General features: G+C 47.6%; 1 protein-coding gene and 1 long non-coding RNA gene across 3 annotated transcripts; one reads left to right on the top strand and one right to left on the bottom strand.

Annotated features, from left to right (window-relative positions):
- Nucleotides 1–1,280: 1,280 nt before the first annotated feature.
- On the top strand, nt 1,281–17,892 carry Rad51d (RAD51 paralog D). Of its 2 annotated transcripts, XM_045159785.1 has the most exons (10): nt 1,281–1,553; nt 1,825–1,886; nt 2,337–2,455; nt 7,982–8,063; nt 8,299–8,433; nt 9,030–9,125; nt 11,320–11,410; nt 11,508–11,578; nt 16,585–16,749; nt 17,410–17,892. In XM_045159785.1, exons 1-10 carry the CDS (start codon nt 1,472–1,474, stop codon nt 17,491–17,493), a joined length of 987 nt encoding a protein of 328 aa, XP_045015720.1. In that variant the 5' UTR covers nt 1,281–1,471; the 3' UTR covers nt 17,494–17,892. The 2 variants fall into 2 exon arrangements, with proteins under 2 accessions (XP_045015720.1, XP_045015721.1); XM_045159786.1 differs by lacking the exons at nt 1,281–1,553; nt 1,825–1,886; nt 2,337–2,455 and adding an exon at nt 3,634–3,820.
- LOC123463591 lies at nt 13,444–27,632 on the bottom strand. The gene is made up of 4 exons (XR_006639004.1): nt 27,263–27,632; nt 22,954–23,031; nt 21,744–21,782; nt 13,444–14,008 (listed from the first exon to the last, which is right to left on the bottom strand). It is a non-coding gene; the product is annotated as an uncharacterized LOC123463591 (long non-coding RNA).
- Between the last annotated feature and the right edge of the window lie 231 nt (nt 27,633–27,863).

The following is a 27,863-nucleotide window of genomic DNA, read 5'->3' as shown; positions in this document are numbered from 1 at the left end:
GGATGGGGACAGAGCCAAGGAATGAACTGCATGGCCCTTTCAAGCTCTACATGCTATGGTCCCAGCTGCCCTGTTCTCTGAGGACTTCAAGAGGCTTAACACCTGTGCCCTTTGGAACTGCCTTGGAAGGAGTGTAGCCCAGTGAGCAAAAGTCTCCTGGGATGGACCAGGCAGCTCCAGGGGACTCTCTAGGGAAGAAAGCCTGCCTACAGACACCGAGGCACTGTATCCTGGCATCTACAACAGCGACTCCACTATGGCCAGTCATTTAGGCACAGGGAAAGCCCAGGTGGCACCAGAGGTAGAAGATCACTGTCCATTTGAGGCCAACCTGGGACTACAGAATGAGTGCCAGGTCAGCCTGGGCTACAGTGAAATCCTACCTCAGAGAAACAAAACAGGGCTAAAGAGATGGCTTAGTGGTTAAAAAGCCAAAGAACCTAGGTTTGCTTCCCCAATACCCACATAAGACAGATGTACAAGGTGGCATATGCATCTGGAGTTCATTAGCAGTGGCTAGAAGCCCTGGCATGGCCATTCTTTCTCTCTGTCTCTCAAATAAATAATTTTTTTTATAAAAAATAAAGTATTGAACCGGGTGTGGTTGCATATGCCTTTAATCCCAGCACTCGGGAGGCAGAGGTAGGAGGAGTTCCGAGAGTTCTAGACCACTCTGAGAATGTATCATCGTGCATTCCAGGTCACCCTGAACCAGAGTGAGACCCTCTCATATAATCTTTAATGATCTTACTTGATTTCTTTTTTTGTTTGTTTGTTTTTTTTTTTTTTTGTTTTTTTGAGGTAGGGTCTCACTCTAGCCCAGGCTGACCTGGAATTCACTATGTAGTCTCAGGGTGGCCTTGAACTCACGGTGATCCTCCTGCCTCTGCCTCCCAAGTGCTGGGATTAAAGGCGTGCGCCACCACGCCCGGCTTTACTTGACTTCTTTTCTCTGTATCCCTCCCTAACATGTAAGATCTTCGGGGGTAGGAGCACTTCACTCATCTTTGGGTTAGGGTTAGGGCGTTCCCCAGCATTTAGGGTGGAACCTGATAGGACTCATGGCAAGGTCTATGCGTGTGTTGCAAGAAAATCGAGACCCTTGGGCCGGGGGGTGGGTTCTGTCGCGGTGCCAGCCCGCAGGCAGGTGGACCTGCCGGCTGCAGACGCGGGCCCTCCGCCTTCCGACCTCACGGCCGGCAGGGGGCGCTGCAGACCAGCCCCACGCGGCGCGCTCGCGGGCCCGGAACCCGGAAGAGGCGCGCCGGGGCGGCGCGGGTCGGGGAGAGCCGGCGCTCCCGCCTCCTCCTCCCGGGTATCCGCGGCCCCCTCGCGCGCCCAGGCCTGTTCCAGAAAGGGACGTCGGGAGAGAGTGCCCCCCGCCCGGGAGGGGGGGGGGCGCCCGCGTGACGGGCAGTCTCCGCCCACCCCCACCCCCGTTCCCCGGGCTATCCCGGGCTGGCAAAGGACCATGGGCGTGCTCCGGGCCGGACTGTGCCCGGGCCTCACGGAGGACATGGTCCAGCTGCTGAGGGGCCGAGGGATCAAGACAGGTGACCGCGGGGCCCAGCCCCACCTCCCGAGCACACGTGCAAGACGCTTCCCCCTCCAGCTGGAGGGCTGGTCCCCTTTCCCCCTCTTCAGCTTTCTGGGGCTGGGGGTGGGGATGGGGAGTCTGGGACGTCGCGCCCAGAGCCGGGGTGCGCCGAGGTAGAATGCGGGAGGCCCCCGTCCCTTTGTCACAGAGGAGGAGGAGGAGGAGGAGGCAAGCTTAGGAAGGCCGGGGCCATCCTTGCCCGTCAGCCGCACGTGTTCTCCTTTCAGTGGTGGACTTGGCCGCTGCAAACCTGGAAGAGGTAGCCCAGCAGTGTGGCTTGTCGTATAAGGTGAGCTCGGCCTCTGCACGCCCCCACGCGAGTGACTTCACGCGCCAAAGCCAAGGAAAACAGAGTTCTCAAAAACTGATGGGGGGGGGGGCGGTGCTGGAGAGATGGCGTAGCGGCTAAGCGCTTGCCTGTGAAGCCTAAGGACCGCGGATCGAGGCTCGGTTCCCCAGGTCCCACGTTAGCCAGATGCACAAGGGGGCGCACGCGTCTGGAGTTCGTTTGCCGTGGCTGGAAGCCCTGGCGCGCCCATTCTCTCTCTCCCTCTATCTGTCTTTCTCTCTGTGTCTGTCACTCTCAAATAAATAAATAAAAAATAAACAAAAAATATTAAAAAAAAAACTGATGGGGGAGGCTCGACCTGGGATGCCCTGGGTGAGGTTGGGGGCGGGGTGAGGGATGACGCTGGGTAAACTGGTCACTTTGGAGTCTGAATGCCTGCCCCGTTGGCAGGCCCTGGTTGCCCTGAGGCGGGTGCTGCTGGCTCAGTTCTCTGCATTTCCTTTGAATGGTGCGGACCTCTATGAGGAGCTGAAGACCTCCACTGCCATCCTGTCCACCGGCATTGGAAGGTTTGTATGCATACCCCGGGGAGAAGGTGAAGGCAGAACTTCCCATGCTAAGTCCACAGAGGACAAGGCTGGCGAGGGCGGCAGCCAGAAACTCACGGATCTTAGAGGCACCGGGGACTCCTGAGTTCTCTCACATATAACTCATATAAGTTTGCCCCACCTACTGATGATTTAGGCTCCACGGTATTGATGCTTTAGGCAGAGGGACTGTTGGGATGGAGGTGTGGCCTCTATCCACTAGATGCACACATCACCTCTCTTGCTCTCCCTTGTAACGAGGCCACCCTGAAACTACATAGTGCATTCCAGGTCAGCCTGGGCTAGAGCGAGTCTGTATCTCAAAAACAAAAATGTCTTTAACACTATACAGTGTCTTCTGGGAGGCAAAATTATACCTGGTTATGCCTGACCTAGAACATAAGATGTTAGTAGCATCTCATTATATTCAGCAGAGTCCTTTCTGGCCCTGCCTCCCAAGACACTTCAGAATAAGGCAAGGCACACCAGGACATGGCTAAGGTTTCCTGGGAATGTGCATGCTGGCATTGGCTGTAGGTAACTGGTGATAGAAATTGTTAGCCCCTTTATAGTTACCCTAAGAGGAACAGGTGGCAGAAGTGAGATGAGTCCAGGCATAGCTGACCCAGAGCTGGGTACCTTTGCCACACTCTGCAGCAGTAGGGAGCTTACTGAAATGAGCAGTTACATTGTGCCCCATTGTTTGGGTTGGGAAAGAGTTGGAAGACAACTGGCATTTTCTGGCCAAGTGAGTCTGACCTCTCTCCTGGCCTGTTTGTGCAGTTTGATGAATAACATTGCCATCACAAAGGTCTTTGAATTGGTCTGGCCCTTGCTGTTTCCATAACATGTTTTCTTGGCAGGATTCTCGCAGTCTGGTTGGTGCTTGCTCTCGCCGGTTGCTGGGGGGGGGGGGGGGTCTGCATTTGTAATCCATCAAACACTGGCCGAGTGCCTACCGGGTGCCAGGCACATGCAGATGATAGCTGTATGAGTGAGGTAAGGTCCCAGCCCTGAAGTATAGTGGCTAGTGTGTCTAGGAAAAAAAGCAAAGGGCAGCACCAAGGAGGGAATGATTAACAGGAAGCAGGTTGGCTCTTGGGCTCAGAAAGCTTATGAAAACAACATACACAGAGGGAGCGGTGACGTGATAGGTTGGTGGGATTGCAGCTGTCGTGGGTCACTGCAGGGGAGAACAGAGTGGCACAGGTGACTCTGGCATTGAGGGAGCCTTCTCTGAGTGCTCAGCATGAACCAAGCACTGCTCGACATGTCACAGTGCGTATTTCATTCGCTCCTCACAACCTGTTGTGAAAGTGCACTGCCACCAAAGACATCATTCTGTAGGTAAGACATGGAGCCAGGTGTGGGGGCCATGCGGGGGAAAAAGAGCTCTGATGGTCATACAAACACACACACAGCTGGGGAGTGGCGGCACACGCCTTTAATCCCAGCACTTGGGAGGCTGAGGTAGGAGGGTGACAGTGAATTTGAAGCCAGCCTGAGATTGCCTAGTGAATTCCAGGGCAGCTTGGGCTAAAGCAAGACCTTACCTCAGGGGGGCAAAAAAAAGGAAGAAAGAAAGAAAGAAATGGAGACTCAGGTTAGGAGAGCTGTTCAATTGTCCATAGCTGTTACAGGCAGACCAGGAGCTTAATGCTAGCTCATCTGCCCTGGTGCTTCCTGGATGTGGAAAATCATCATAAAGCCCACAGACGGTGGGACAAGTGAAGCCAGGGAGGAACCCAGGGGTGCTGATAGGGGAGGTGTGAATCTGATCCAGGCCACATGGCACTGGGAGGCATGTTGAAAGAGAAATGTGGATAGAGCCATGCTACTAGGTGACATGCAGGTGTGAAGAGTCAAAGATGACTACCACATTTCTAGACTTCCGCAAGGTGTGCTGTGGTTAGTGAATAGAAGCTTGAAGTTTGGTAGGGAGGGAGCTGTTGTCAAAAATCAGAGGAATGCTTGATTTTTAAAATACATTTATATTTAAATGTATTTAAACTTTTAAATAAATTCTTAAATTTATTTAAATAAAATTTTAAAATATTTATTTTTATTTTGAGAGAGAGAGAGAATAGGTGTGTCAGGGCTTCCAGCCACTACAGATGAACTCCAGATGCATGTACCATCTTGTGCATCTTATGTGGGTCCTGGGGAATCAAACCTGGGTCCGTTGGCTTTGCAGGCAAGTGCCCTTAACCACTAAGCCATCTCTCCATTCCTGCCTTTTTTTTTTTTTGAGACTAGTTCTTATTATGTAGATTATGTAGACTAGACAATCAAACTTATGGCAATTCTCCTGCCTCAGTTTCCTAAGAAAGGCTTCCCCCTCTTTTTAAAAATATTTTATTTATTTATTTATTTGTTTGAGAGCAACAGCCAGAGAGAGGAAGAGGCAGAGAGAGAGAGAGAGAAAGAGAGAATGGGCACACCAGGGCCTCTAGCCACTGCAAATGAACTCCAGATGTGTGTGTCCCCTTGTGCATCTGGCTAACGTGGGTCCTGGGGAATCGAACTGGGGTCCTTAGGCTTCACAGGCAAGAGCTTAATCGCTAAGCCATCTCTCCAGCGCTTTTTTTTTTTTTTTTTAATTATTTTGAGGTAGGGTCTCACACTAACCCAGGCTGAGTTGAAAATCACTATGTAGTCTCAGGCTGGCCTCAGACTCACAGTGATCCACCTACTTCTGCCTCCCAAGTGCTGGGATTAAAGGTGTGCACCACCATGCCTGGCAGAGAGAGGGACATTCTTAGGGCATGCCATGGCCTCTAGCCACTGCAGATGAACTCCAGACACATGCGCCACCTTGTGCATCAGATGGCTTTACATGGGTGCTAGGGACTCAAACTCAGGTTGTTAGGCTTTGCAGGCAAGCACCTGAACTGCTGAGCTATCTCTCCAGCCTGGAATGCTTGATTTTAAACCAAATTAAACATGTTTCTTTGTTGTAGACCTTCTAGGAGTCTTTAGAGCTGGTGTGCACTGTGGGACTTGGCAGGGTGATGGAGCATGTCACACACCTTTGGAAAAGCTCTAGTGATGGGGAGATTGGTTTCGCCTTGCACACTAGAGTTCTGTCTGTCAACCCATGCTCTGTCTGTTCATTTCTGTACAGCTTATGTTAGAATAAGGCCTTCAGGGAATGGGAGGCCTTCCAAGATGTGTAATGGGATGCTCAGGGTTCAGGAAAGTCCTTGAACCCTGAATCCTAGGCTCATGTCTAATCTTTAATCAAAGAATTGAACAAAATAGACTGAGAAGGATTATTATTAAATTGCTATATTTATTGAGGGAAGTACAGAGCCAAGGAAAGGCACTCACGTGGCTAGAGATCCCATGTGGAGGGCCTGAGAAAACTGGAAAGAAAAGAGAAAAGAAAGTTCAAGGAGCTCCTGCCATGTGGGGAGGTGGAGATAAAGAACGTACGTGGAGAATAAGGGCTGAGGGCCCTCCTCTCAGCTCAGCCTGGCTGGGCCAAGGAGAAGCTCATCTACAGCTGGATGTGCCCAGTGGTCAGGCAGCTCAGAGAGCATGCCCTCCCCTTGCAAAGGCATTCATAACCTTATGATGATGGGCCCTGCCTTCAGGCTCAGGTAAGCCAGAGGGACAGATAGGGGCTGTCTCAGGAAGAGGTTAGCCCTGTCACCAAGTTCCGGGGGCTGAACTTGACCAACCACAATGTTTCCTAGGAACAATCTCTTTCCCAGGAGGGAGTCCAGGTTGTTTGTGGAAAAACAGGTCTAGGGAACTAGGTAAGGAGTAAGAATTAGACCTGTAGCAAGCGCAGGTTTCACTGTCTTTTTTTGCTTTCAGGGGCGCAGTCACCCTAACTGCTTCTTGCCTCTCATTTGAGTGAATGACGGGAAGAATGGTGGACAGTTCAGGGGAAAAGGTGAAGGATCAATCCCAGACATCCTTGCATTCCAGACAGTAGTCACTGGAGTCTCTCCCCATGTTGATATGATATGGGGTGGAGGTGCTGGGGATGTACTGGTAAGGAGGTCCTCTCCAGAAGCAGTAGAAGGCAGGGAGAGACACGGGTGGGAAGTTGGCTGGCATCATATGCAGATGGAGTCCCGTAGCCAAGAGTGTGATGGGTTTGTGACTGGAGTCAAACCTGCAATTCACTGTTTGCTGGAATTGTCTGGGAAACAAAATACTCATGTTTGGATACCACTTCTAGAAATTATGACATAACTGGTAGAAGCCAGTGGTTCCCAAACTTATCTGCACTTTGGAATCACCTGGGGAACTTTTAAATATTTAATTTAATTAATTTATTTTAAGAGAAAGGGGGTAACATTGGAGTGGTACTCGGCATATGCACAGGTCACGGGGGTCTCGGGGAATCCCTTCAGTGGAGTAGAGTTTGTGGCTGTGACTATTAGGAAGGGAGGAGTGTGGCCGTTCACAGGTGCAGGCAGCATGCAGCGCCGTCCTGGGGCAGTGCATGGAAGGTGCACGTGCTCTGTGTGTGGTGGCTCAGGGCGGGTACTAGGTTAGGAACTTGGCTGGGCCTTGAGACTCATCTCAACACTTCCACAGCCTGGGTGCTTACAATAAAACCATGGCACCATTCTAAGACTCATTTCTTTAGTAACACTTACTGTGTGCCTTCTGGGCTATAGGCATTGTGTTAGAACTGGGGACACATGGGGACCAGGCCCAGTCTTTGCCCCAGGGTGTTCCTAGCCAGATGAGAGAGGCAGACAAACACAAGCAAATAAAAAATGATTACAAAGCCCCGGAACTAATAAGCAAGTTTAGCAAGGTTTCCCCATACAAGATCAACGTATAAAAATCAATTGTGATTCTGTGTGCTCACAGTGAACATGTAGAAACTGAAATTAAAAACACAATGCCATTTGCAGTTGCCCCAAAGAAAATTAAATACTTTGGTGTAAGTGGAACAAAGCATGAGGTCGGGATTTGTATGCTCAAAATTAAAAATGGCTGATGAGAGCAAAAGTGACTCAAATAGATGGAGAGACTTACTGTGCTTATGGAATAGAAGATTCCACCTAGGAAATGCCAATTCTTTTTTGGGGGGGTGGGGTTCGAGGTAGGGTCTCACTCTAGCTCAGGCTGACCTGGAATTCACTATGGAGTCTCAGGGTGGCCTCCAACTCATGGTGATCCTCTTACCTCTGCCTCCCGAGTGGTGGGATTAAAGGCGTGCGCCACCACACCCAGCGACTCTTCCCCCCCCCCCCATAGTACTGGGGATTAATTCTAGAGCATTATGCTACTTCCCAAATTTATCTACATATATATTTTTTCTGGAGTGGGGAATTTGAGGTAGGGTCTCAGTGTGGTCCAGGCTGACCTGGAATTCACTATGTAGTCTCAGGCTGGCCATGAACTCACGGTGATCCTCCTACCTCTGCCTTCTCAGTGCGGGGATTAAAGGTGTGGCTATCTACAGACTTAATGTACTTTCTTCTGCCCCGACTTGCCCACCCTTCTGGTTGACTTTCTTCTCTCCTTTTCTTCCATCAGCCTGGACAAACTGCTTGATGCTGGTCTCTATACTGGAGAAATGACTGAAATTGTGGGGGGCCCAGGTAGTGGCAAAACCCAGGTGGGTACATGTGAGAGGCAGCAGCTGGCAGGAGTGGGGGAGGTGGGTACGGAGTCTCTGGATTCTTCGTGGAGTGCTAAGGGCTCAGAGGTCAGAAGAGACTACGTGGGTGATGAGAATGGATGTGGCCTTGGCCTGTTTGTGCTGCTGGGATCTGGGTGGGATATAGTGGGAGCTGCTGTGGAGGCCTAACTCTCCGAGGGCTCAGGTTCACCCAGCACCGGGCTCTCTGCAGGTGTGTCTCTGTGTGGCTGCGAACGTGGCCCACGGCCTACAGCAGAACGTCCTTTATGTTGATTCCAATGGAGGCTTCACAGCTTCTCGCCTCCTCCAGCTACTGCAAGCCAGAACCCAGGATGAGGAAGAACAGGTAGGAGGTGGAGCAGCTGGGTTCTTCTGAGATGCTAGCACTTAGAAAACGACCTCCTCCCCCCCCCCCCCCCCGTGACACTGCAAGAGTTTGAGCTAGCAGAGCAGATGGTCATTTCTCGTTTTGTGACTTGGGAGTTCTCCCCATGCTGTCCTCACTCCTCGATCCTCCTGTGCTAATATCATCACCCCTGCTTGGATACCACCTACACTGATTCTCCAGGCAACCTCCCAACTCTGTGTGTGCCCTAAATCAGAGCTGGCAAACACCAGTGTTTCCAGCCCATTGCTTGTGGCAGCATCACTAATCATCTATATCTTTCCTTCCTGCTGAATTCCAAGTGCCTTACAGCTTAATGCCCATGCAGCCACGGCTGGGAGATGCAGCCTGTCAGACAAAACCCATTTGCCATTCCGAACCCAAGTGCCATGTCTAAATACCACTTCCCTTTCTCCACCTTATAATTCCTCTTCATCGCCTTTCTCAACCCCAGCTCCATCTTTGCAGGCAAGCTTCTTTAACGGCTGAGCTATCTTCCCAGCCCCCTCCCTTGTTCCATCTGATCCCAAGCCCCTGCTTCCTTTCCCACCCCTCAGGCAGGAGCTCTCCAGAGGATACAGGTGGCGCGTGCATTTGACATCTTCCAGATGCTGGATGTGCTGCAGGACCTCCGGGGTGCTGTGGCCCAGCAGGTGAGCAGGTGGCCCTCCCGGCTCTGCCCAGCTGGACGGACAGGTGCTACCTGTGTGTGGGCAAGGTGTACTACCATAGGCTTTCTTGGGGATGCAGATGTGCAGCTTGTGACTCAGGCAGTGCTTGCCGCTCCCAACAGTAGATTTCCTTCGTCAGCTTCACCATTTACGTACTCCCCAGCCCTGCTAAACAGTGAGCATTCTGCATTCTGACTGAAATCAGTAAGGAATACTTTCATCTGCAAGTAATAGAGGCTGTTGGCTGGAGACTTGAATCTTGAGGTCATCTGATTGTCTCATGCAAGCTCAGCGGTTGGCAGGAGCTGTGGGCCTGGTCTGTTGACCTTCCTGTCATCAGTGCCCAGCAGCTGCTGTAACTCCAGGCATCTTGTTTGCACACATCCACAACGTTCAGGGCAGTGAGTACTTCTCTTATTGGAGAAGAAAAAGCTTGTCCAGAACCCACTAGACTTCCTGCTTCTTAAATCTAGTTGGCCACATCTTTCTTTTCTTTCTTTTTTTTAAATATTTTTTTTGTTCATTTTTTATTTATTTATTTGAGAGTGACATAGAGAGAAAGACAGATAGAGGGAGAGAGAGAGAATGGGCGCGCCAGGGCTTCCAGCCTCTGCAAACGAACTCCAGACGTGTGCGCCCCCTTGTGCATCTGGCTAACGTGGGACTTGGGGAACCGAGCCTTGAACCGGGGTCCTTAGGCTTCACAGGCAAGCGCTTAACCGCTAAGCCATCTCTCCAGCCCTTTTCTTTCTTTTTTATTATAGTCCTAGGGCTCTAATCTGAGGTCTCTGAATGTTAGACAGACACTCTACTACTGAGCTATTCCTTCAGCCTAGCTGGCCAGAGTTGAGTTATATGTATATCTTAGACCAATAGCTCAGATATCTTCCCTAAAGTAAGGAGATTTCTACCTAGTACCTAAAAGTATTTTGAGTTCTCTTAAAGAAAAGGGGGGGGGGTAAGATATTGGAATGGCATTTGGGTGGGTTTGCTGCTACGCCTGCTAGGCATTTAGACAGGATTTGGTACACTAATTTATAGCCTGTTAGCTTTAATAGACAGGCATGAATAATAGTTTATTTCAAACGTTTTTCTCTTTACTGAAAAGATGACATGTTTCTATGGGCGTACCCAGGGGTATTTAACAAACATACATATAATGGTTGAACCAATACTTGTCACTGAAGTCATGGCTGGTTAGGACCCACCAGTGTGTTGAGGCACAGAACCAAGAAGAGCAGATTTGCTGTGACCCTGGGACGGGGAGAGGAAGAATCAGAGAGGTTAAGTGAGTGTTTCCGGGTCACCATTACTGAGAAGATACTGAAACCAAATTTCTCAGTTCCAGGTCAGAACCGTAAGGCCATTAAATGATATATGTTTTCTATTAATGCATAACAAGTGTATAAAATTAGTGGCTTAAAACAACATATTTATCATCTCCCAGTCAAGAACCTGGGTGCACTTTGCTGGGTTGCCTGTAAGAAAGGTATTGGCAGGGTTGTGATTTCAGCTGGAGGCTCAGCTGGCACCAGAAACCCATTGCAGCAGTGGGATCCTGATCTTGAAAGTAAGAGAGCCGGGCATAGTGGCACACTGCTTTAATCCCTGCACTTGAGAGGCAGAGGTAGGAGGATCACTATGAGTTCGCGGCCAGCCTGGAACTACAGGGTAAGTCCCGGTCAGCCTGGACTAGAGTGAGGCCCTACCTTGAAAAAAAGAAAAAAAGTAAGGGAGAGGAGAAAGGAAGTGTGGAAGGCAGCTAGGATGATGCTCTGTGTGTATAGAGACAGGCAGTGGCTTGAAGATGGCACCAGAGCTCTAAGCAGTGGTGAGGGGAGTCACAAAAGAAGTGTCTACCAGGAAGGCTGGGTGTAAGGAGAGTCTAGAGATGGCCACAGTCCTGAGTGGGGGTTCCTCAGTGGAGTGTTGTGATGTCCTAGAACGTGAACTCTTTCTGTCCACCCAAGCCTTCAGTAAGGTCTGTTATCCTTACGTAGGTGCCCCTCCCCGCCCCTCGCGGTAAGACATAAGACGCTACAGCTCTTTAATGCCTGGGCAGCTGTATTTGGGTATGGGAAGTTGTTTCCTGCTAGCTCCTAATAGAGGCGTTTGTCGAGAGCGACCCCTAGAGGCCACTGATTCCTGGTCTGTTTCTCCCCCATCCTTCCTCTAGGTGACGGGCTCCTCAGGGACTGTGAAGGTGGTGATGGTGGACTCGGTTACAGCGGTGGTCGCCCCACTTCTGGGAGGTCAGCAGAGGGAAGGTGAGTGGCGAGGCAGAGCCTGATGACAGGGTAGGGGCTTCACCTCCCGGTCTGCTCCCTGGTCCTCGGCTGCCCTCTTTCCCTGTTGCTCCCCCAGGCCTGGCCTTGATGATGCAGCTGGCCCGAGAGCTGAAGACCCTGGCCTGGGACCTCGGCGTGGCAGTGGTGGTAAGGAGGCATGTCAGGCCTGTAATCTTGTCTTCTGATTGGAGATAGCCTCTTTTCCCTTAAATGTCAGCTCCAGCCCCTGGGATATAAAGCCCAAGAAAAGGACAAAGCCCATCTTCCCCGGGTCAGCTGGAGCTCTGACTGTGTGTGAGGGGCTGGTCCATGAAGAGCCAAGGGGGTCACAGACTAAGTGTGTTTTATCTTGTTACATCAGGTTGGCTGAGGTATAGTCTATGCAGACTTCCTCACTGTTGTCCTGCCTTTTACCCTACCAAACTATGTTCTGTTTCAGTAGTTTTCTGCTTTCTGGACTTTCATATAAATGGATATTTTTGCTGTAAAAGTAATTTTTTTCTGCTTATGAAGCACTTTTTTTTTAAAGTCTGTATGTTTCTCATACAAAGATAAAAATGGCTAACTCTAAGATTCAAATTTGTCATCAATCTCCACATCTGCAGAAACTATCATAGTACTTTACAGCCGGGCATGGTTGCACATGCCTTTTATCTCAGTATTTGGGACGCTGAGGTAAGAGGATCACTGTGAGTTTGAGGATACTTAATAGGTTGATATTGTATATATGTAATTACAATGATTGTAATGGGGAGGTAATATGATGGAGAATGGAATTTCAAATGGGAAAGTGTGGGGGTGGGGAGGGAGGGAATTACCATGGGATATATTTTATAATCATGGAAAATGTTAATAAAAATTAAAAAAAATTACAAAACAATAAATAAATAAATAAATAAGGAGTGAATGAGAAGTGAGCACACAGCCAACTGTTCATCTTCAGGGCTGTCATTCCTGTGGCCTTCCAGGCCTTGGGCAGCATTCGAGGGAACCCAGGCAGATGGAGCTGGATTGTCTCAGGATCATCTGAGCATGAGCTGGCTGAGGTTTTCTTCCAGAACTGTTCATTGAATGGCTCTGTAGTGTCTGACATCGTCTGACTCTGTTTCCGTATGGCTTGTAAAACAGATTAGATATTAGCAGAGTTATTAGAAATATATATACAATATTTAGCCTTGATAATGGTGATTGTACCATATTTTGTATAATAGCCTTCCAGAGTATACCTTTTAAATTTGGTCCTGGAGGTAGCCAGGGCTGAAGGTTGGAACTATAGAGCCACTGGGTGCCAGTGGCGGCTTTAGAATATTTTTTTTGGACTGAGGAGTTATTTAAGGATGTCCTGGTTTGTGCCACTTTCTGCATTGTGCTTTGTGTGGATGGCTTGGGAAGTGAACCGTAGCCAGCAGGCTTTGCAAGCAAATGTCTTTAACTACTGAGCCATCTCCCTAACCCCTGAGTCATCATCTCAGCCCCTTCTCCCCGCCCCCCCCCCGTTCTTTTTAAAAATGGTTTGATAAGCTTTCCCTATGTCATCCAGGCTAGCCTCAAATTTGAAATCTTCCTCTGCCTCCCAAATGCTAATATTAAAGGAATGAGCCACTATGCCCAGCTCTTTATACATATTCTTTATAATTGCCACTTTTAGCTAGGCCTGGTGGCACATGCCTGTAACCCCAGTACTTGGGAGGTTGACGTAGGAGGAATCCATGGATTTAAGACCAGTCTGGCCTACATAATGAGTTCTAGGCCAGCCTTGGTTACAGAGTGAGCTGGAAGTGTCAACTTTTTTATTTATTTATTTATTTGAGAGCGACAGACACAGAGAGAAAGACAGAGGGAGAGAGAGAGAGAATGGGCGCGCCAGGGCTTCCAGCCTCTGCAAACGAACTCCAGACGCGTGCGCCCCCTTGTGCATCTGGCTAACGTGGGACCTGGGGAACCGAGCCTCGAACCGGGGTCCTTAGGCTTCACAGGCAAGCGCTTAACCGCTAAGCCATCTCTCCAGCCCTGGAAGTGTCAACTTTTTAAGCAGCTACATGTTTTCCCATTTTTTTTATTATAGTAAAATATGCATAACAGAAAATTTACTGTCTTAACCACTTTCAAGTATATAGTTCAGTGGTATTAAATACATATATAATGTGTAACTTTCCCCTGTCCAGCTCCAAAAGTCTTCATCTTATACAGCGAGGTCTTTGCCCATTGAAAATAACCCCTCCCTCCTCCAGCTCCTTGGCTACCACCACTCCACTTTCTCCTTTTGTGATTTTTTCACTTCTCTGCCGTCTCCTATAAGTGGAATCGTGATATTTGCCTTTATTTGAGAGGCTTATTCTATTTAGGATAATGTCTTCAAAATTCACGGGAGTTGTAGAATGTGTCAGAACTTCCTTCTTTTTTTTTTCGGTGAATAATTCTTCCATTGCATGTGTGTGCCACATTTCGCTTTTCCATTCATCTGTTGACGGATGCTTAAGTTGCTTCCTTTTCTTTTTGCCTCTTATGAGTAGCACTGCTACAGACACGTACAGATTTATTTTCCTGTCTCTGCTGTCAGTCCTCCTGGGTATATACCTAGAAGCAGGATTGGTGGATCATACAATTATTTTATTTTTATTTACTTATTTGCAAGGAGAGAGAGAGAGAGAGAGAATGAGAATGGATGTGCCAGGGCCTCTAGCTGCTGCAAATGAACTCCAGATGCATGTGCCACTTTGCGCATCTGCCTTTACATGGGCACTGGGGTATTGAACCCAGGTCATTAGGCTTTGCAGGCAAGTACCTTAACTGTTAAGGCATCACTCTAGTCCAATAATTTTATTTTATTCTTTTGTTTTGTTTTTGATGTAGGGTCTTGTTCTAGCCAAGGCTGAGCTGGAATTAGTCTCAGGCTGGCCTCAAACTCAGCGATCCTCCTACCTGAGCCTCCCAAGTGCTGGGATTAAAGGTGTGTGCCACCACACACAGCTAATTTTATTTTTATTTATTTATTTTTGAAACTTGTTTTATTTATTCATTTATTAGAGACAGAGAGAGGGAGAATGGGCACGCCAGGACCTCTAACCACTGCAAACAAACTCTAGACGCATGCACCACCATGTGCATCTGGGATCTAGAGAATCGAACCTGGGTCTTTAGGCTTCACAGGCAAGCACCCCAACCGCTAAGCCATATCTCCAGCCCTTAGTTTTATTTTTTAATTGAAGAGCTGCCATACTGTTTTTCACAGTAGCTATAGCAGCCACATTCTACACTGTTTAATACCTATATCACACGGATGGAAGATTTTTCCTCTTAACGACCAGGTAAGCAACTAAACCACTCTGTCAATTTGACATGCAATTGACCATGGACAGCTCAGAAACAAGTGGCCATGGCTGCACTCCAATAAAACCTGATTTATAGCGGATGTGGTGGCACTCACCTGTAATCTCAAAATTTGGGAAGTGTAGGCAGGAGGCTGTAGAGCTCAAGGCCAGAATCTGAGGAAGATGGCTCAGTGGTTGAAGGTGTTTGCTTGCAAATCCTGCCAGCTTGGGTCTGATTCCCCAGTACCCATGTAAATCCAGATGCACAAAGTGACACAGGTCTCTGCAGTTTGACTGGGGCAACAAGAGGCCCTGGTGTTTCCATTCTTTCCCTCCCCCCACCCTAAATCAGTAAAATGCATTAAAGAAAAAAAAAAAAAAGACAGGGCTGGAGAGATGGTTTAGCAGTTAAGGTGCTTGCCTGTGAAGCTTAAGGACCAAGGTTTGATTCCCCAGTACCCATGTAAGGTGGCACATGCATCTAGTTTGTTTGCGGTGGCAGGAGGCCCTGGCATGCCTATTCTTTATCTTTCTGTTCTATCTCCCTCTCCTTCTCTTTCTCTCAAATAAGTAAATAAATTAAAAAAATTTAAAAGTTCAGGGCTAGAGAGATGGTTTAGCAGTTAAGGCGCTTGCATGCAAAGCCAAAGGACCTAGGGTCAATTTCCCAGGACCCACCTCTGGCGCACCCATTCTTTCTATCTGCCTCTTTCTTTCTTTCTCTTTCAAATAAATAAACAAAAATAAAAATAAATTAAAAAAAAAGAGTCCAAGTAGACTACATAGTGGGACCCTGTCTAAAACAAACATCTAGGGCTGGGGAGATGGCTCAGCAGTTAAAGGTGCTTGCTTGCAAAGCCTGTTGGCCCAGCTTCAATTCCCCAACACCTACCCAAGTAAGGCCAGATACCAAAAGTCATGGTGCAAGCATCTGATCCATTTGTAGTGACAAAAGACCCTGGTGTGCCCCCATATGCAAATAAGTAAATAATTAAAAGTTTAGAAAGAAAGCATCATGCTGCATTCCTTTAATCCTAGCACTCGGGAGGCAGAGGTAGGAGTATCACTGTGAGTTCAAAGCCATCGTGAAACTACATAGAAAGACTAGAGTGAGACCCTACTTTGAAAAAAAAACAAATAAATCAGGTGTGGTATGGTGGCCTCATGCCTTTAATCGCAGCACTCAGGAGGCTGAGGTAGGAGGATTGCAGTGAGTTCAATGTTACCATGAGACTACATAATGAATTCCAGGTCAGCCTTGGCTAGAGCAAGACCCTATATTGAAAAACCAAAAAAAGGGGGAAAAAAAAAAAAAGCACATATCTACCTTCCATTTGCCAAAGCAGTTTTGGGACCAGATTTGGCATGTGGGCTACAGTTTGCCAACCATTACTATCACAATGATCTACCCAATTCCTGATCACTGGGCCTTTAAGTCATGATTAATTCTCCCCTGTTATAAATAAAACTGCAGTGCTAAGTGTAGTGTACACCTGGGAGGCAGAGGCAAGAGGATCAGACATTCAAGACTTGTCTCAGCAAGTTTGAGGCCAGCGTGTGTCACATGAGACCTTGTCTCAACCAAAACACCTACAGTGAACATTCCTATACCCAAGTCTGCATGTCCCATTATTTCCTCCTAAGATATATATGTATATCTGCATGTCCCATTATTTCCTTCTCCTAAGTAGACCTAAGTAAATATTTACTGAGTCAGATTATGGGGCTCTGGGGGAGCCATTTCTCTCCATGCACGAGGCCTCAGGTTTTCTTTGTGTGAGATGAAGCAGTAGGATCCATGTTTCCTGTACTAGCACCATGGATCTCTGTCCCTTTCTGCAGGTGACCAACCACTTGACCCGAGACAGGGACAATGGAAAGTTCAAACCTGCCCTGGGACGTTCCTGGAGCTTCGTGCCTAGCACCCGGATTCACCTGGATATCATCGAGGGGATTGGAGCAGGCAGCAGCCGGCGTACAGTGTGTCTAACCAAGTCTCCCCGCCAGGTGAGCCAGCCTCAGACGTTTGAGGCCCTGGGAGAGGGTGGTTTCCGTGCCCACAGTTACTAAAAATTTCTGGGCAGGAGAGATGGCTTAGTGGTTAAAGTGCTTGCCCGCAAAGCTAGAGGACCCAGGTTTAATTCCCCAGGACCCACGTAAACCAGATACACAAGGTGGTACATGCATCTTGAGTTTGTTTTCAGTGGCTGGAGGCCCTGGCACACACACACACACACACACACACACACACAAACACACACTCATTCACTCTCTCTGCCTTTCTCTCTCTCTCTCAAATAAGTAAATAAAGAAAGAAAATATTTAAAAAAATTTTTTTTTGTTCATTATTTATTTATTTATTTGAGAGCTACAGACACAGAGAGAAAGACATAGAGGGAGAGAGAGAATGGGCACGCCAGGGCTTCCAGCCACTGCAAACGAACTCCAGACGCATGCGCCCCCTTGTGCATCTGGCTAACGTGGGACCTGGGGAACCGAGCCTCTAACCGGGGTCCTTAGGCTTCACAGGCAAACGCTTAACCGCTAAGCCATCTCTCCAGCCCAAGAAAGAAAATATTTTTAAAATTGATGCTGAAACACAGATACAAAAGTCTATCCACTTGTATTCCTAAACTTCCTACCCGTGCCTCTTGTCTCTTCTTCCAGCCAACGGGGCTCCAGGAGGTGATAGACATTGGGACCTTGGGCACTGCAGAGCAGAGCCCCATCCGGCAGGGAGAGCAGACGTGACTGGTGCTGTTGACTGGACAAGTTTCTTTGGCTTTACTCTCATTGGAGATACTAACTCCACCAGTCAGAGAGGATGACACACGGTGGGAGGACCCGGAAGTCCCATGCTGGTGCCATATAGCCTTCCCGTGTGTCCACCATGTATGCTTCCAGTGGGATTGAGTTCACCCTAGCCTGGGGCATCTCTGAAGAAGCACAATAGTGACTGGGTGAATAGCCCACATTACCACCACTGGATCCAGTGCCTAATCCTCACACAGTACTCTCTTGCCTTTCCTTCCCTCTCTTTTGTGTTTTCTGGCCTCTCTTTTTCCATCTATAAGATGGGACACCCTTCCCTTAGTGCTGTCTCTAAGTTACTGAGTACAAATAATTTCAGAAATATAAAACGTTCCTTCATCTGTGTCCTGTTGTTAAAAAATTGTAAAAACGAAAGAAAGAAAGAAAGAAATCCTCTGAGCTCCACAGCCACCAGGGTTTATTTTTTATTTCTTTTCAGTTTCCAACAGTGAGATTCTAAAGAATGAAGCTTGCCAGTGTGGTGGTACACCCCTTTAATCCCAGCCCTCAGGTGGCAGAGGTAGGATTTCTATGAGTTCCAGACCACCCTGAGGCTACATAGTGAATTCCAGGTCAGCCTGGACTAGAGTGAGACCCTATCTTGAAAAACCAAAAAAAAAAAAAAAAAAAAAGAATGAAGTTCTTTCTTCCCTGCTGGTTTGGTTTCCCACACTTGCATACTTCACTAGGTGAGAATGCTCCTTGTTGCTGTCCCAGGGGTATAATTTACCAGGAAGGGAAGACATGACCGTTCCTGGTGAATCTAGCCACTGGTTTAATATGCACAGTGCCCTGTGGGGCCCTTCCACAGTATAGAGTAACCAGAGGTGCTGAACCATGGCCTTACTCATAAACAGACAGAAGAGAATTTGCACAGTAAATAGAGCCAGCTGGGAAAATTGATGCTGGCATAAATAATACATGGCAAATCTAGTCCTTTATGCAGAAATTCATTGCTGGTGGCTCCAAGATGAGATATAATTACACCTCATCCTGCCAGCTGTACCACAGCCTCGTGCCTTAGTGTATGAAATAACCTCCCTGTCTGTTGCCAACACTGGCCATCCGTCTGAGAATCGTAACCCTGGCTGGGAGAGGAAGGTAGTGCCAGGGTATGGAAAATAAAAGGCATTAAGAACAGATCAGGGTTATTTACTTACCACATTTTTATTTTGTTTTTGGAGGTAGGGTCTCACTCTAACCCAGGCTGGCCTGGAAATCACTATTGTAGTCTCAGGATGGCCTCAAACTCATAGCAATCCTCCTACCTCCGTCTCCCTCCCAAGTGCTGCGATTAAAGGCATATTCCATCATGCTTGGCTGCTGACCACATTTTTCAAGTAAGGTTGCCCTTCGTGGTTAGAGAGCTGTTGTATAATTAGTTGTGTCTTGGCTGAAAAAGGGGGTTAGGTTTATACTTAGAATATAGGGCATTTACAGGTGATGGATGAGGTGGGATACAAGCCAGCATGCATGAAGCATGTCTTTTTAAAAAAATATATCTTATTTTATTTCATTTATTTGACAGAGAAAGAGGGGGAGAGAGAGAATGGGCGTGCCAGGGCCTCCAGCCACTGCAAACAAACTCGACAGCGTGAGCCCCCTGGGCATCTGGCTAATGTGGGTCCTGGGGAATCAAACCTGGGTCCTTTGGCTTTGCAGGCAAATGCCTTAACCATAAGCCATCCCTCCAGCCCCAATCCTGTCTTTTTTATTTCTTTCAGTCCTTGGGGATCAAACCCAAGACCTTACACATGCTAGGCAAATGCTCTACCACTGAGCTATATCCTTATCCTCATTTAACAGAGAAAAACCTAAGGCTCAAAGAAGAAAAGTGACAGTTCTAGTGACAGAATGATGACTCTTTCTATCCATGTTGGTTTTACTATTTTTATTTATATATTTATTGTTGTGGTTCTGGGATCAAACCCAGTACCTTGAGCGTGCTAGGCACATATTCCTGTACCACTGAATTACTCACATTCCTTGCTTTTTTTTTTTTTTTTTTTTGAGTATTTATTTATTTGAGAGAGACAAGGAGGCAACTAGAGAATGGACATATCCGAGCCTTTAGCTACTGCAAACGAACTCCAGACCCATGTGCCACCTTGTGTATCTGGCTTATGTGGGTACTGGGGACTCAAACCTGAGCCCTTAGGCTTTGCAGGCAAGTGCCTTAACTGCTAAACCATCACTCCAGCCCATTCCTTATTTTTTTTTTGAAATTGTGTTTTGCTATGCCACCCAGGCTGGCCTTGAACTGTGATCTTCCTGCCTCTACCACCTAAATATTGGGATTACAGTTGTGTACCACCACACCTGATTAGCCCGTGTATTTCTGTTCTGCTGGGATATGGACCTAGCTGAGTCAGATGTACAGTCCTCACCTGGATGGCTATCTTAGAGAGGACTGCCATGGCTGTGAGAGATGTGCTATCCTCTGCTCCTCTGGACCACATTCCTGCAAGTGTCCGTGACAGCCTGCTCCATCCTCTGGATTCCACCTTAGCTACATGCTGTTGCTGTACTCTGGGTTCTGGCTGTGCGGTACCCAGTCACATCAAAGGCCAGGTGGGCTCTCCTCCTCAAGAGTCTTGGCTCCCTTTTTTTATGTTTCTGCCCACATTTACACCCCAGTGTCTGGTGTGCTCCCGTCTGGTATCCTTATGTGCTTTTTTTTTTCTTTTTTTTTTTTCCAAGGTAGGGTCTCACTCTAGCCCAGGCTGAGCTGGAATTCACTATGTAGTTTCAGGGTGGCCTCGAACTCATGGTGATCCTCCTACCTCTGCTTCCCAAGTGCTGGGATTAAAGGTGTGCACCACCACACCTGGCTAAGATCATGTACTTTTTAAGAAAATTTTTGTTTGTTTATTTTTACTTATTTGAGAGTGAGAGAGAGAGAGAAAGAGGCAGATAGAGAGAGAGGATGGGCGCGCCAGGGCCTCCAGCCACTGCAAACCGAACTCCAGACGTGTGTGCCCCCTTGTGCATCTGGCTAATGTGGGTCCTGGGGAACCGAGCCTCGAACCGGGGTCCTCAGGCTTCACAGGCAAGTGCTTAACCGCTAAGCCATCTCTCCAGCCCAGATCATGTACTTTTGAAGCTGCTCTTCCTTTGCAAGTCACAACACACGACTTAAAGAGCCATCAATTAAAGGAAAGACATTCAGTCTGTGATAACATGAAGTCCGAGGTTGGTTAATTCAGTTTTTCAACACATGGCTTTTCCATCTTCCTCCTCCTCTTCCTCTTTTTGTTTTGGTTTTGTCTTCAAGTTGGCTTTTTTTTTTTTCCTTTTTTTTCTTTTTTATGAGTTAAGAGTTTCACTCTAGCCTAGGCTGGCCTCAAACTCACAGTAATCCTCCTACCTCTTCATCCTGAGTACTGAAATTAAAGGTGTGCACCACCATGCCGGCCTGTGTTCAAGTTTGTTACCTTCATTAAAATCTGGCTACAGGCTGGAGAGATAGTTTAGTGCTTAAGGTGCTTGCCTGCAAAGCCTAAGAATTCATGTTCAAATCTCCAGGTCCCATGTAGCCAGATGCACATGACACAAGCACACAATGTCACACATGTACCACAAGAGGGTGCACATGTCTGGAGTTCATTTGCAGCAGGCTGAAGGTCCTGGCAGACCCATTCTCTCTCTGCCTCTTTCAAAAATAAAAATAATAGCCGGGTGTGGTGGCGCACACCTTTATTCCCAGCACTCGGGAGACAGAGGTAGGAGGATCACTGTGAGTTCAAGGCTACCCTGAAACTCCATAGTGAATTCCAGGTCAGCTGGGGCTACAGTGAGATCCTACCTCAAAAAAAAAAAGTAAATAAATAAAAATAAATTATTAAAAAAAAAAACCTGGCTACAGAATTCATTCCATCTCTTCTCTCTATCTCTCATTAAAAAAGACAAAGGGAAAAAAATATCTGGCCAGACTTGGTTGCACATGCCTTTTATCCCAGCATTCGGAAAGCAGAGGTAGGTGGATTGCTATGAGTTTGAGGCCAGCCTGGGCTAGAGTGGAAAAAAAAAAGAAAATAAATAAAAACCTGGCTACAAAGCTGGGTGTGGTGGTTCATGCCTATAATCCCAGTACTTGGGAGACTAAGGACTGCAGTGAATTCAAGGCCAGACTGGGCTACGGAGGGGAGTCAGCCTGAACTACACCCTGCCTCAAGAACAACAATACCCACCTGCAGCTGCTCCAACCATCAATCCAGACATGGCTGTATCTGTAAGTAGGAAGAGAAAGGATATGGAGAACTCCCTTGTAACCAGTGCTGACCTGTATCCCGTCTCACTGGTATTGCTTCATGCATCATGTCTAATTCATGGGCAGCAAAGAAAATGAGGTCACTGTGATTGCCTCAGACCAACTAGGGAGTAGCCATAGAGGTAGGGCTAGGGCCCAATACCAGCTAGCTTGCTTGCTCTTTCTTTCATGTTTTCTTTTCTCTCTCTCTCTCTTTTTCAAGGTTCACTCTAGCTCAGGCTGACCTGGAATTCACTCTGTACTCTCAGGATGGCCTGAAACTCACAGCGATCCTCCTACCTCTGCCTCCTGAGTGCTGGGATTAAAGGTGTGTGCCACCATGCCCAGCTTAGGGGCCAGCTTTCTTCAGGAGCATGTTATGGTCCCACTAGAAAGGGTCTGTGGAAGGCTGGAGAGATGGTTCAGTGGTTAAGGCACTTGACTGCAAAGCCTAATGATCTGGAGTTGATTCCCCAGTACCCATATAAAGCCAGATGCACAAAGTGGCGCATGCATCTGTACTTCATTCACAGCAGCTGGAGGTGCTGGTGTCTCTGTCTGTTTCTCTCTCTCTGTGCTTGTAAATAAATATTTCTTAAAAGAAAGGGTTTGTGGAAAAATTAGTGAACCTAGTATGTCTAGCTGGGGGGTGGGGGGAGCAAGTGTATCCAGCTTGTATATGTGCTTAGTGCCGGCTCACAGGTCTCACTGTGACCTTGGGACAGCTAAGTGGTGTTGGGAAATCATTTCACCTTATAGACTAAATGGGAGCTGAGGGCGGTTTTGATGCACTAAGTGGCAGTATGGGACTCCAGCATGGAATTTACGTGTTGTCAAACCGGCTTCAGCTGTAGGTATGTGAATGTTTTCACAAAATCCCTTTTTTATATTTTGCCCGAGTAGCAGCCAAGGCTGCACACCTATCAACCTCTTTTTAGCTGAGCTCACCACAGAAAGCAGATGGAGCCCTATTTTATCAGTTCTTTCTCATTTGCCGCCTCCGTGCCAAGAACAGAGAATGACAAGGTAGATATCTGTGTGAAAGAGAGCTGCAGGTTTAGGTGGGAATAAAGCTGAATCAAAACAACAGGTTCTGTGGATGCCTAAGGTGTGAGCCAAGAGGAGGTAAGAGACTTAGATGCATATCCTACCGGGCATTTGCTGTGCTCTAGCATGGAGATGTCTAGGTAGGGTGTCAGCTGTCCAATTCTGTGTGTTGGAGATGAGCACTGGAGGAGAGTGTGGTACAAAACAAACCAGAAAAAAATATATACACACACACACACACACACACACACACACACACATAGATGTACATGGATACATACTATCTTCTTTCTTTTTTTTGATACAATCAAGCAGTAACCTTGACAGGCCTTGAACCGGTGATCCTCCTGTCACAGCCTCCTAGGATTACATGCTAGGATTACAGACTTTGCCACCTCACCTGGCTTGTTTGTTTTTAGAGCTAGGTATATATTGCTAATCAAAGGTTATCCTGGGCCAGTTGTGGTTGTGCACACCTTTAATCCTAGCATTTGGGAGGCAGAGGTGGGGAGGATTGCCGTGAGTTTGAGGCCACCCCAAGACTACAGGTCATCTAGAGCAAGACTCTACCTTGAAAAATTAAAGAAAAATAAAGGTTACCCTGGAACTACAGCTGGTGAAGCACTTGTCTACCATATGTAAGGACACACACACACACACACACATGCACACACATACACCATGAATATTTCTCATCTTTTTTTCTCTAGCTCAGACTGACCTAGAATTCACTATGGAGTCTCAGGCTGGCTTGAACTCACAGTGATCCTCCTACCTCAGCCTCCAGAATGCTGGGATTAAAGGTGTGCACCATCACGCCTGCCTAACTCATCTTTTTTTCTTGCCCTAGTTCCGTGATTAGACTTTTAGTACTATATAGAATAGAAACAGCCAACATCTTTGTCTTGCTGCTGAGAGAAAGAAAATGGGTGCACCAGGGCTTCCGGCCACTGCAAACAAACTCCAGATGCATGCACCTCCTTGTGCATCTGTCTTATGTGGTCCATGTGGTCCTAGGGAATTGAACCAGGGTCCTTTGGCTTTGCAGACAAAGGCCTCAACCACTATGCCATTGTCTCCAGGCCCATTGTGGCTCTTTCTAATAGTTCATTAGTGAGTGAGATTCCTCAGTCCTTGTATTATGGTGAGACCTTATAGTGTCTCCATCAGCTTTGGAGGAAGCCTGGAAATCAGTGGTTACTTTGCATTTCGTGACATTCTTTCTCCCAGACGATGGATGAAAAGTCCCTATTCCTTCAGCTGTTGCACTCTGACTCCTTGAGTAGCCCTGAATTCCCCATTCTTCCAGGGGCACCTTGTTGCCTCAGCGTATGGGTTGGGCTTGGCCAGAAGACAATGGGCCCGTGCTACAAAGGATACAAAGTCAAGGGGCAGGATTTTTAAACATCTCAGCTCATTTGGTCTTGGAGTTAATATTTGGTTGCTATGTGACACTGGATGAGTAACTTGGCTTCTTTCATCCACTGTGTAAAGGGAAAAATACCTGCTTTATAGACCTCTTTAAGGGTCAGTGTATGTGAAGCTCCAACTGCCTTGCCAGGGTAGACAGTCTCATATTGTGAGGCTCATGATGCCAGGAAGACTCTTGTGGGAACCTGTTCAGGCAGTGCCAGCTTTATGGCAGTGTGACCAGTGCGATCACACAGGACTCTGGGAGGAGAAGGGCCCTCCACTTTCTATTTATTTATTTATTTATTTTACAGTGGGGTCTCACTCTAGACCAGGCTGACTTCACATTCACTCCGTAGTACCACGCTAGCCTTGAACTCATAGCAAACCTCCTACTTCTGCCACCTGAGTGCTGAAATTAAAGGTGTGCACTACCATGTCTGGCTTCTTTCCACTTATTCTAATGCTATGCTCCTTCCATCTTGGTGTCATAGATTTTTTTTTTTAATTTATTTTATTTATTTGGGGGGGGGGCAGAAATAGGCAGGGAGAGAGAGAGAATGAGTGCACCAGGGCCTCCAGCCACTGCAAATGAACTCCAGATGCGTGCACCCCCTTGTGCATCTGGCTTACATGGGTCCTGGGAAATCAAACCTAGCTTTGCAAATCCTTTGGCTTTGCAGGCAAGGGCCTTAACCATTAAGCCATCTTTCCAGCCTGGTGTCCTAGATTTTTGAGTGAGGGTTCCACATTTTGCATAGGGCTTACAAACTATGAAACGGGATGAGTTTTTGTTTTAGCCCTGCCTTCTGGAATTCAGCTTACCACTGACTTCTTAGAGACTCTCTCCCTCCATACCAATAGATAGTGGCATAGATGAATTAGAGTTAGCATCTTGCATGTACTTATCCCTGATTGTTCCATTCTGTGGTGACTTACGCAGCCCCTCAGAAAGAAACACTTCAGACTTCTAGATCCTGATGAGGTTCTGGTGGAGACTGGTGAGGAAGAGTGATGACTGGGGATTTTTGGAATCACAAAAAGATGTAGATTCAAAACGGCTGAGTTCCTTGGATAAGATAATGTCTGTTGTACTGGTAGAAATCTATGTTGCAGGGAATAACATTTCCTTATTGGTAAAATTGGTTTAAAAAAATCCTCAGGAGGGAGATGGCTTAGCAGTTAAGTGCTTGTTTGTGAAGCCTAAGGACCCCGGTTCAAGGCTCGATTCCCCAGGACCCACATTAGCCAGATGTACAAGGGGGCACACGTGTCTGGAGTTCGTTTGTAGTGGCTGGAGGCCCTGGCGCGCCCATTCTCTCTCTCTTTCTCTCTATCTGCCTCTTTCTCTCTGTCTGTCACTCTCAAATAAATAAAATAAAATAAATTATAAAAAAATCCTCAGGAGAATTAAACATGATTTATGGAAAGTGCCTTTCACAGAGAGTCGGGCACACAGTAGGTGTTCAATTACCATTCGTTCTTCTGGCTCTTGCCAGAAGTCACAAAAATCAGGGTGTTAGGATTTCCCAGCTTGCTGTTTACAAATAAAAGAAATAATGTGATTTATTTTTTTTCACTACTGTTTGGGGAAGGGCATGGGCTTCATAAATATGTATTGGAAAGTACTTAGCAAATGAGTAGAAATAATAAAAATATGTCAAAGTAAACAGCTCCTATAAATATGTCACTTGGTAGACAAATTAATGTTTTATTACTACTAAATACTATCGCTCGCCGTAAAGGATTTCGGATTACTTGCACAATGGGTACATTATTGAATGCCTCTGCAGAAGTGTACGATAAAGATGAAAAATAGAGATGGTGATAATGCCTAGGGTGGAGCAAGGAGGAGTGTGGGTAAATGCAGCTCCGAGGCCTGCTCTCCTCAGCAGCCTGCACATTATTTAACAGCATTTCAATGATTTAGCCATAATATGGGCCAGAGGGCCTCCAACCATGATTTCCATAGGATGCCATGAATCTAGACTCTAATAATTGGGTCCAATTAGTGGATTAAGTGCACTCCCCTTCAGAATTGAGCACTCAGCTTGTAGACTAAGTTTACAAAACAGCCATCTGGATCGCATCTCCCCCTGGTTCTGGACCTCTTACATGCCCGTGGCTATAATTCATAGCCAGAGAAGGGGGTCAGAGACAAGGTCGACATCTCAAGAGAAAAGAAATCAGAGAGGGAAAAGCCAATGAACACCTTAGTGGAGAAAAAAACGCTGAAGAGAAGCAGTGAAGACAGGGAACTGCAGCGAGGCTGGGAAGATGAGATGGCTCACTGGGTAAAGGTGTTTGCTTGCAAAGCCCGAGGACCTGGGTTCAATTCCCTAGTGCCCACATAAATTTGGACACAAAATGGTGCATATATCTGGTGTATATCTCTTTCTCTCTCTCTTTTTCTTTTTGGCTTTTGGAGATGGGGTCTCACTCTAGCCCAGGCTGACCTGGAATTCACTAGTCTCAGGGTGGGCTTGAACTCATGGTTTTCCTCCTACCTCTGCCTACTGAGTGCTGGGATTCAAGGTGTGCGCCATCACACTCAGCCTGGTGTCTGTCTATCTCTTACACACACACACTTGGTGTGTGTGCAAATAAATGGATTTTTAAAAAAAAAATGCTTAGACTTAAGGTACAGGAGGCCTTTCTGGGCATTCCAGATAGGGGAAGAAAATAGATTAGCATTCTAGCTCTGCCTTTCTTCTTTCTGTCTTTCTTTTTTTTCTTTTTTTCTGAGGTAGAGTCTTGCTCTAGCCTGGGGTTGGCCTGGAATTCATTTTGTAGTCTCAGGCTCCCCAGTGCTGAGATGAATGGCGTGAGCCACCACGCCTGGACGAATTAGCATTTATATGATTTTCATGACTAAGTATTTTCTGATCCCCTAATCTAACGTGGTATTTGATGGGTTGCTGGGCATTTCGTGCATTAGTTCATTTAATCCGCGGGCCAACCTGCATTTCTGGGTGGAGGAAGAGTTCAGAAAAGGGTAAGTACCTTGGCTGCCAGGTGCACAGGTGACTCCGTGGGTCCTCGCCTTCCTAAGGTAAAAGTTGCTAATAATCCTATGGAGAAAGTACGGGATCTGACGTCCTACCGGCCTCGCTTCTAACACGTCCAAGATGTGGGGCCTTGAAACGGGCTTGTTATAACCCCGATGCGCTGGGTTTCCTCGGCTCTGAGAACTCCGAAGTCATCCGCCAGCTCGTGGCTTCGCCGTGGGATATGAAAGCGAGGGACCTTTCCAACTAACTTTTTCTGTAAAACGAGTGGATGAGGTGGAGACTCGCTGAGGCTCAACCTAACCTGGGACTCTGGACCCTTCGCTCCCCGCGCACAGTTCTGCGAGCAAAGCTGCAGAAGGAGGACGCGCGGGCTCGGGGATCCCCAGCCTCGCGGACTCCTTTACCCACCTGCCTCCCGAGCCGCGGCTCCGCCAGGGGGCGCTCGTCGAGGCCGCGCTCTAGCCCGCCGCGCGCCGGGCTCCTCTCTATGGTGGCGCGGGCGCGACGCAGGGTGGGAGGGGGGAGCGCGCTCCCGGGAGGGGCGGGGCCTGACGGGGGGGCGGGAGCGGCCGTGCCGGGGCCGCCTGGGGATG

The sequence above is a fragment of the Jaculus jaculus genome, chromosome 9 (genome assembly GCF_020740685.1).
Source record: "Jaculus jaculus isolate mJacJac1 chromosome 9, mJacJac1.mat.Y.cur, whole genome shotgun sequence".
Taxonomy (NCBI): Eukaryota; Metazoa; Chordata; class Mammalia; order Rodentia; family Dipodidae; genus Jaculus; species Jaculus jaculus.
Note: the sequence above shows the minus strand (reverse complement) of the source record. Positions and strands in the feature narration are given on the sequence as shown.